The 9,759-nt window shown below is 42.2% G+C and overlaps 1 protein-coding gene across 2 annotated transcripts in view; it reads right to left on the reverse strand.

Annotated features, from left to right (window-relative positions):
* Positions 1–1,711: 1,711 nt before the first annotated feature.
* The window catches only part of LOC110450866, an 8,735-nt gene continuing 687 nt past the window's right edge, over positions 1,712–9,759 (reverse strand). Inside the window, exons 1-2 of one of the 2 annotated variants that reach the window (XM_021498643.1) lie at positions 5,304–5,846; positions 1,712–4,237 (exon numbers count right to left, since the gene is read on the reverse strand). In XM_021498643.1, the coding sequence (XP_021354318.1) occupies positions 4,145–4,237; positions 5,304–5,645 (435 nt within the window). In that variant the 5' untranslated portion in view covers positions 5,646–5,846 and the 3' untranslated portion in view covers positions 1,712–4,144. Of the gene's footprint in view, positions 4,238–5,303; positions 5,847–9,759 lie in introns of those variants that run through there. The other variant, XM_021498649.1, reaches the window with a different exon arrangement.

Below are 9,759 nucleotides of genomic sequence, written 5' to 3' on the forward strand. Positions count from 1 at the left end.
GCTGGAATGAAGGACTATCAAGTTTGTTCAAATGAATGACCTTGACCCACTTTCAACCAAATGTCCTTGTTCGACATTCAAGGTCACAGGCGTCATATGTTCAAATCTTTTAATAGGTTCTTATGAATCAAACACTGATATTCTGCCTGTAGATTTATTTTAGTCCATTTTACAGATTACAAGTTTGAGATTAATACCAGGTGAGCGATGCAGGCCTGTTGGGCCTCTTGTTTAGCTGCTGGTTTGAAGGGCTCTAAAATTTGTTGAAATGAATGACCATGACCTTATCTTTGTCATAGGTATCAAATGTGTGAAAAATTAAAAGCATTATATTTTGAAAGCTTTAGAGTAGTAATGATTGGCCTGTAGTTTGCTGGGATAAAACACTATAAAGTAAATGTATGTAGACCTTGACCAACATTTAAAGACGTATATTACAGTGATGATATTTTGTCTGTAGTGTTAGATTTCTTGATGTCAAGTTTATTTCAATAAATATGACCTTGACCAACTTCAAAGGTCTGAGATGTGAACTCTACAATCAAATTGGGCCTTGTATTTCTCATCAGTGAAGTTTAAGGAGCTTTTTAATACAATTATCAAACTTGAAATGGGATAAAGGGAGATAACTCCGACAATATTCCAATGTTATTTAATCATGTGTTAGACATTGAACTCCTCTTTTCCTTGTAGATTCTGAGTGCTTGAGAAAACTTTTTTTGTTATAATGATAATGAGCTAAAAATCTGGGATGAAATGCATGTACTATGTTAATCTGTGAAGCATCACTTACAGACAGTATTATGAAATAAATCACTGTAAAGACATGATTTACTTTTTGTTGGTCTTTAATGAAATCTTTTTAAACTCCAAATTTTACTTTTGAGTAGTGGCATGGTTCAAAATATACACGCTTTACTAATAAATTCAAATTTTAAATACTTTTAATTTTAATTGAATTCTGTGTAAAGTTTAGAATTTAAGGATATTCACACATTTAAACATACAGGTGTTATAGGTTTGCCACTCAACAATATTTTTGTATTTAGTTGTTCAATTTAATTGTTTTTCTTTTAAATTCCGGATACATTTTTAGTACCGTTTTCATACGTAAGTTATGCGCCAACATTTACGTTTCAGTACACTGTAACTTATTAGCACTGAAAACATATTTGTTTGTGTAGCGTTTTCGACTATTTTTGTTTGCTTTAAACACAGGTCTTTCACACAATACCAGATATGCACTGTACAAGCATGTAATGTGTTCATCTTCTTTGCCAACTTTTTCATAATCCATTTTAATTATTCATCGAAGTAAAGAAAGGTCAGAATTGATGGTGTATTCAGGTCTGGTAAGAAATCACAACTCAACGGCCAACTGCTTCTTTTCTGCCACAAGTAACCTATTTTATAATGCAGAGGGTGGGAGGCCAGGGGTATTTGTTATTGGGAACTTTGTTCATGTGACAACCCGGGCAGGCCAGGATAATTATGATTTACTTCGTTTTGAAGACATGCCTTTACCACCCTCTAGCAGTCTTTATAAACGTAAGAAAAATCACATATTGACACGGTGTTACAAACGTATTTCATTAAAAATACAGTATTTGAAAAACCTACTAAAAGTCTGACTGTGCGCTTTAATCAAGAACTGTAGATTATAATTATAAAAAAATAAACATCTATTTATGAACAAGGACTCAAAGGCAGATTGAGATTATTAGCAAATAATATTTATTTACGAAAACATTCTACCTATATATGGGCTAAGGGGATATAACAGCTGTGATATTACTACTAATACTTTCATGTATGTACCCGGCCAGCTGTATTGTAGCTGTTGACTGGGCAATGTATGAAAGAAGCATATATGTACCCCGGAATAAAATTCTTGGGGGATTACGAATTACAAAATGAGTAACTGCCCAAATGAGGATCTACCACAGCTGAATACCCCCAAGAAGAGAGTATAAAACAAATTATAAACGTAATTAACATCGCTATCTTATTTACAAGATACCTATATATATATACATATGTACTACATAGCAAGAATATATCTACATACCACTTGACCAGATCAGGCGATGCAAAAAAAAGCAAAAAGCATTAACATAATCGCTACATGTCTCTGATTACATTACATCGCATCCATTCTTGTTCTTTCTCGCATTCATGTATTCATGGACATAATGTCGGCACTGTCAATATTTCTGTATTCTCTCTCTCCAACTTAGCTATTTCCCACTCTTCTGCCGAACGATACACACTACCTATCCAATAACATATACTATACATGTACATCCACAATACACTGCTAATTAAGCTTCCTATAACTGTGGTTACCTGTTTACTTATGTTAGTCATGCTGCCAAGTTGTTGTGGAGTAACAGCGGTTGCTCGCTGGTGGTAACTGCGGCTACCAGTGCTAATACTGAAGGTAACTGCGGTTACCTGTACTACTTACGATAATCATGCTGCTCGGTGGTTGTGGAGTAACAGCAGTTGCTCGCTGGAGGTAACCATGGTAACCAGTGCATCTAAATAGAAGGTAACAGCGGTTACCTGTTTACTTGCGTTAATCATGCTGCCAAGTGGTTGAGGAGTAACATCGTTATAGCTGGGTGTAGCTGTAGGCACCAGTGCTTAACCGCGGTTACCTGCTACAAACTACTGGAAGTAAGTGTTACCTGCTACTAAGATGTGACAAGCTGCTGAGTGCTTGGTGTTACATCGGTTACTCCCCGAGATCTGAGGTACCTGTGGTACTCACTAATAAGACAATAACCTACTGTTATGTGGTCCTGTTAACTGCAGCCACTATTGATCATTGAATTATACAGGGGCAATGCAGTTACCTGTTGCTACTTAAATTATAACTTGATGCTAAATACACTCTAAAATGCAAAAGATTACACTGTATAAAGTTGATATACATGTATGTCACAATAACAAGAAAGAAACAAAAAATAAAATTGAAATTAAGATAAACAAACAACATTAGTAGGTACATACGTATACATGTTAGTATACCCAATATATCTCACACATATGTATAATTCATACATGACTATGTTTATCAGTATGTAATATACCTATACCTTGATAATGTGTTATGATTATCTATACCAATTGTATTGCAAGTCTTATTGAAATCTAGCATTAGACAGAATTGTCATCACTTATTGTCAATGCCATCACTATCTGAGCTTTTCTCAAAGTACTTTTTGGTGTTTTGATGTATCGACAGTGTCAGAGGACCATCTACCAAATGTCTTTATTAGGTGATCCTGAACGTTACGAGAAGCTGCTGATGTAGCTGCCCCGATGCGGAAGGAGTGTCCATTATACAGTTCTGAGTTTAAGCCTATCTCTGTAAGTGAACGCTTAAGATAGTCTATGAACACCTTCCTACAAAGTGCTACTTTATCCTGTGTCACTAACAGTGCACTTTTGCCTGAAACACTTTTGATATCAGGAGCTTGAATGTATTTGACCATGATTTTGTATGCACACACACCTCTGCTGTTTTTGAATAAGTACACAGACACACCTTTTCGAAACGGAACGGTTTAAGATGACTTCAGGTTGAGAATTAAGTGATCATCATTAATTGTCAAGTCTTCCACACATAAGTTTGTTCTGGGGTCAAATTTATTTGTACATGTAAATTTGCCACATCTAATAAACCCGAAAAAGGCTGTTGTACAAGCTGTTTCTAAAAGGAGATCTGTAGCTACCCCAAATAGACCTCTCCTCCATCTCGCACACAGACTAACCAGTATGTCTATGGTAACAGGAAGTCTTCATGGGACCTCCTTGTGCGCGTTTTACTCCATTAAGCACAGCTGTAAGGCAAGGAGACCACTCCGTGCTTGTAGATATATTTGGCCGATCATTGAGTTGAAGACAAGTATGTTTAACGCCGCAGATATATAACTTGATAGTGTGGTAACTCAGTTGCGAGTACTGATAACAGTACGCTATGAATAACACGAGAAGGTTCTCACTTACTGGAGGCGCCTGGTAAGGTTTTACACTGCTACGACACCCTGTAGGAGGAGGAAGCTGATGTAGGTTCTGAAACTGGTCTCATATGCTGTCTTAGTTTTGGGTGCCACAGATGTTCTCCACAAACCATGAGCTACACTGTGGAGGTCCAGAACACTGCCTCCACCAAGGGAACTTTGTGTGGTACCAAATCTGCTTTTGGAGCTAGCTTCCGGAAGCGTTTTACCTGCAAACGAGACAAGGCATCAGTTATTTGATTTTGAACTCCTGGCACATGTTTCGCCAACACTGTGAAGGGGTGTTGTGCTGCACATAACGTTAATCTCCTCATTAAAGGCATCATGTTCAAAGCTTTAGATCTACCTTTATTCAAGATTCCCAATGTTCCTTCATTATCACACCAGAATAATTCCCGTTTCCTTTCCCACAGATGACCTCAAAGTATACACGCTACTACAACTGGGTATAGTTCCTTGAACGCGATTGAAAGATCACAATTGATGTCTTTTGATGTCAATGCATCTGGCCATGCTTCCGAGAACCACTTTCCCATGAAGTTACCCCAATATCCTATCGTTTTAGATGCATCTGTATATAACTCCATATCTTGTGCTTGTGATAAGGCTTCATTGCGAAATATAGAGACCCCGTTCCAATTTTGTAAGAAGAATATCCACATTTTAAGATCTTCTCGACAGTCATGGTTCAGCTTGATGTGATGTCTCATGAATGAAACTTTTGTGGACAAAGATATCAAATAGGAAATGAAGGACTTTCCTATTGGAATCACCCGGGATGCATACAAAGTAGTTAAGGTGCCCTTGTAGTTGCAACAGCTCTAGTTTTGTGAATGATTTCCTACCTTGAAATTCCATAATAATTTCTACCAATTTCTCCAGTTTGTTTTTAGGTAATCTCGCTTCCACTCAATTTGAATCTAACACTATGCCCAGGTACTCTATAACACAGCTAGGGCCTTCTGTTTTGTGTACTGCCAAGGGAATATTGTAGATGTTGAATCTATGTTTGAGTGTCATCATAGTGTCACAGATTTCGGGTTAATTGTTATGAAATCATCCAATAGGTATAAAATGTTCCCTATTTGATAGTTCTTCTCTGCTATCCAACACACTGCTGTAAACAGAGTGTCGAATATCTTTGGGCTCGACCGACAACCAAAAGCTAAACGTTTGTAAAAGTAATACAGTTCTTCCCATAGAAGAGGTGCCACTGAGAGGGGTGTATTGGTATTAACTTCAGTGGTCCGTTATGTCAGTCTTACACATAGTTACCTTTGTACCGATGTCCTGAATAAGGTTGACCGCATCCTCTACTCTGACATAACTAAGGTAGCATTCCTCTTTCTCTATCATGCTATTCACACTAGAATAGTAATTGTCATCGTGTAGAGCAGACAGATCTACTATCAGTCTTTTCTTGTCAGAGTATTTTCCTGTTGCCAATCCTATCGGACTCACTCTATACTGCTCCAATGGGGGCTGTCGAAAAGGTCCCACTAAAAATCCCTTCTCAACTTCTTTCTCTATTAGTTCTGTGACTGCTTCTGCTTCTTTCCTTACAGAGTTAAGATTTTTACATTCATTAGTTAGTAGGTCCATATCAGTCTTAACCATTTTGTCAAAACCCTGCTCTAATCCTGTACATAGATATTCTACGAAGATCCTATCCGGATGTTTGCTCAACTCTAGTCTGAGATGTTCAACATTAACAGGTGTTGAGGCTTTCCATTCTATGTCTATAGCACTTAGTCATTTTTAGCTCACCTGGCCCAAGTTTGTTCAAATAAATGACCTTGACTTATATTCAAGGTCACAGAGGGCAAATATGTTTTAAACATTTAAACAACTTCATCTGAATAACCAATAGGCATAGGGTGATGATATTTGGCTAGTAGCATGCTGGGATGAAGGGCTATAAAGTTTGCTGACCTTCATCTTTTTTAAGGTCACAGGGTCAAATTTGTTCTAAACCTTTAAACAACTTCTTCTGAATAACCAAGAGGCCTAGGATAATGCCAGTAACATGCTGGGATTAAGGACTACCAAGTTCAAATGAATGACTTTGACATATATATTTTTAAGGTCACAGGGGTCAAATATGTTTAAAACCATTGAATGACTTCTTCTTAATAAGCAAAAGGACAAGGGTGATGATATTTGGCCATTAAAATGCTGGGATGAAGGACTACCAAGTGAATGACCTTCGCCCATATTCAAGGTCACAGTGGTCAATATATGTTAAAATCTTTAAATGATTTGTTCTGTATAACCAAAAGGTCCAGGGTAATGATATTTTTCCAGAAGCATGCTGGGTTGGAAAACTATAAACTCTGTTCAACCTAATATTATAATGTCCTTGTTCGACATTCAAGGTCATAGGTGTCGGATGTTTATATCTTTTAATAGGTTCTTATGAATGAAGCACTGATATTTTCCTTGTAGCTGTATTTTAGTCCTCTTTTAAGATTACAAGTGTGAGATTAATACCAGGTGAGCGATGCAGGCCCATTGGGCCTCTTGTTGTTTATATGGACACATGTTACTGCTGGATGGCTACCATTCTTGCACACTTCACAAGCATGGGCAAAGATGCACTGAGTTCCATTACATTTACCATTGTTGTAGTTGTTACATAGCTCCATCCCCTCCACGACTGGCCTATCATAACGATCACCGGATGGCTGACCAAAATTTTGTTGATTTCCTCTCGACAAGTATGGCTTGGGAACATGCGGCCTATCATGATGTAGAAAGTTTGACTGTGTGTAATGTGTCTGTTTGGGTTGAGCAGTGTGAGAAAATTGAGGTTTCTCTTGTGAAACCAATTTCTATTATAAATACTTACCACAGTCATTATAATGCATATTCCAACCTTACTTGGCTCTTTACATACGCAAATAAAGAATTCCCCCCCCCCCCCCCCCCCCCATGGGAAACCCCTGGAAAACCAACCAAACAAGCGGCAGTATTCACGCACGTGATCAGACACGAAGCCATGCTTCCCACTTTATAATTCCAAAGCCCAAAAAAAAGTGAAAGCCAAGGAGACAAGGGGAGGCCGAGAGGGAACTCACCTAATGACTGTGGTAAGTATTTATAACAGAAATAGGTTTCACAAGAGAAACCTCAATTCTATTTGAAATAACGTTACCACAGTCATTATAATGCGAATTCGACTTACCACAGTTGTGTCTCCGTGGAGCGATGAATGGTTCCAACAATAGGACCCATACCCCCGGAGGAAAAATTCAAAATACCTTTTCTTTTGTGACACAGAGCCTGATTACGACCAGCGTTCCAGGTTACGCGGAGAAGACATAATGAGGGTTATGCAAAAGAAGAGGGAGGACAGACAACGGAATTTGGCAGCCACAAGAGGACCCAAAGAATACAACCCATCAGACTGTTCCGACAAAGATCGAAGATAGAACTCTGTAAACGTAGAATGAATACTCCAAATAGCAGCTGTCATGACCTCAGCGTAAGAAGAACCATTAAATAAGGCCCACGAAGTACCTAAATAAAGCACGAACCTCATGAGCCCTAACCCCTGACACCCGCAAGGACTGATCCCCTGCCGACTCATACGCAGCTCGAACAGTCTGAGAGACTGTGGAGGTGCCCCACTACTACCTGCAACAACTTGGTGAAACCAAGGGGGCCACAATGAGGCCGAAGGGCATAGCGCGAAACTGGTAAACCTTCTGCTCGAAAGTGAACCTGAGAAACTTCCTGGCCGACCTCCTGACAGGAATGTGAAAGTAAGCATCCTTCAGATTGATGGACGTAGCCCACATCCCTGGTCGCACTGACGCAATGATGCGTTGTGGCGTTTCCATCTGGAAGTGCGGGGAATCGACGTACGTGTTGAACGTACTGAGGTCGATAATAGGCCTCCAGACACCGGACTTCTTCTTCACGAGGAAGACCCGGGAGTAAAACCCAGGAGACCACTGGTCCAATGAAAGTTCCTCGATCGCGCTCTTCGCGATCATAGCCTGAACCTCCGACCCGAGAGCCTCCACCTTTCCCGAATCGGAAGGAGGAGGGAAAAAGATAGGCTCTCGCGCCAGAGGGAGCGGGATGCAGAAACCCTTGGACACAACCCCTTGGACCCAACTGTCTGATGTGATTTCCTTCCACTGAGGAACAAAATGGGACAGTCGACCGCCCACTGGCAAGTCTGGAAGGGGCCAATCTAGCCCTTCCCAAACCACATCGGCGGAGCCTCCCGCGACCAAGGGCGTGGGAGCGGCGACAGACAGTAGACAAGGAGTTAGCAAGGGCAAGGAAGAGTCAGGAACCCTTCCTACCTCTGGAAAATTTGGCTTTGCCTCGACCCCTATGGGAACCCCTACCGCGGAAGTCGGAGGGGCAGCCTGCTGCTGAAAAGCAGCTGTCTTTGCCTTCTTCCTCCTACGCCTGGAGGAGCCAGAAGCCTGCCTCTTCCTGCTAGCGCCCTTGCCTGCAGAATTGTGGCGTGCATCCTCAGACGCAAATGGGTCCAACCTCATCTCAGATTGCACTGAGGGAAGGACCCCCCCCCCCCCCCCAAACAAATCCTCGCCAGTCAAGGGAGCCTCCAAAAGGGTAGCCCGATAGGAATCGACGTCTGGCAGTCCAGAAAGGACCGACAACCGGCGGGCAACAACAAGGTGTGACATGGCAGCCGACAATAAGGCCATCGCATCAAGATGTGCCTTGCAAATTGCCTGGCTGAGGCGCTCCATCAGTCCAGCCTTGCTGGGGAGCTGCTCCACCGACTTGCAGCTCGAAGCCAGCAACGCAAAAGTAAACCAGTCTGCGTAGGACAGAACATGGAGAGCCAGCCTAAGGAGACGCTCCAACTAAGAGTGCTCCCTAGGCCCCATCACAACCTGGTCAACACAGCGTCCCGGCCACTTATCCAGATCCCTTTCAAAGGAAAATGGAATTAGGAGCAAAGACTAGGTCGTGGATGCGGTTCGTATCTGCAGCTAAATCTGCAATATCAGCAACCACGACCTGTAAAGCCGAGAGGGGAAAAGGCTTGCGAGCCTTGCTCACCTTCTGCTTCAATAAAGCGTTGACCTGAGCGAGGGACGAAGCAACGCCTCGTCCCTCCGCAAGAGACCTATCAGAGGCCGAGGAGGCAGATGCTAGGGGAGGCAACATGCTCTGAAGGAGCGAGGTGCGCTCCGGGACGGCTGAATCCGAGGAAGGGCGTGGGCAAACCCCATCCACCAGAAGCTTCATAACTTCTGCAGGTAAAGTGCGAAACGAAGCCGAAACCTCTGGAGGCACCGGATCAGCATCTCGGGGCCGTGATTGGGAAACATCGGAAGGGCCTTCCGAGTCCAACCCAGACGAATCCAACGACTCCAAATCAGAGTCAGAAACTAGCCGACTCTATACTCATCCAGAGGCTCCGTAAAATTGGAGCAACCGGGAGAGCCCCAAAGAACGTCCCTCTCATCACTAGGAGAGGCACCCGCCGAATCCACCTCCATCAACGTCACCCTCCGAGGAGGAGAGAAAGAACGTGACCTACCCGAAGGAACTATCGGGGCAAGCGATAGTCCCCGAGAGACAGCAGGAGCAGGATCAAGAGACCCTGGAACCTGCTGTAAGGTAGGAGTTGACGCAGGACAGAGCGGAAGTTACTGGTAGACTCGAATTCCAAAATAGGAGCTCGAGACAACGCAGCACGACCAGCTGCCCTAGCATCACGCGGTCTCTGCCTGACAGA

Source organism: Mizuhopecten yessoensis, unplaced genomic scaffold, assembly GCF_002113885.1.
Source record: "Mizuhopecten yessoensis strain PY_sf001 unplaced genomic scaffold, ASM211388v2 scaffold557, whole genome shotgun sequence".
NCBI classification, from domain to species: Eukaryota; Metazoa; Mollusca; class Bivalvia; order Pectinida; family Pectinidae; genus Mizuhopecten; species Mizuhopecten yessoensis.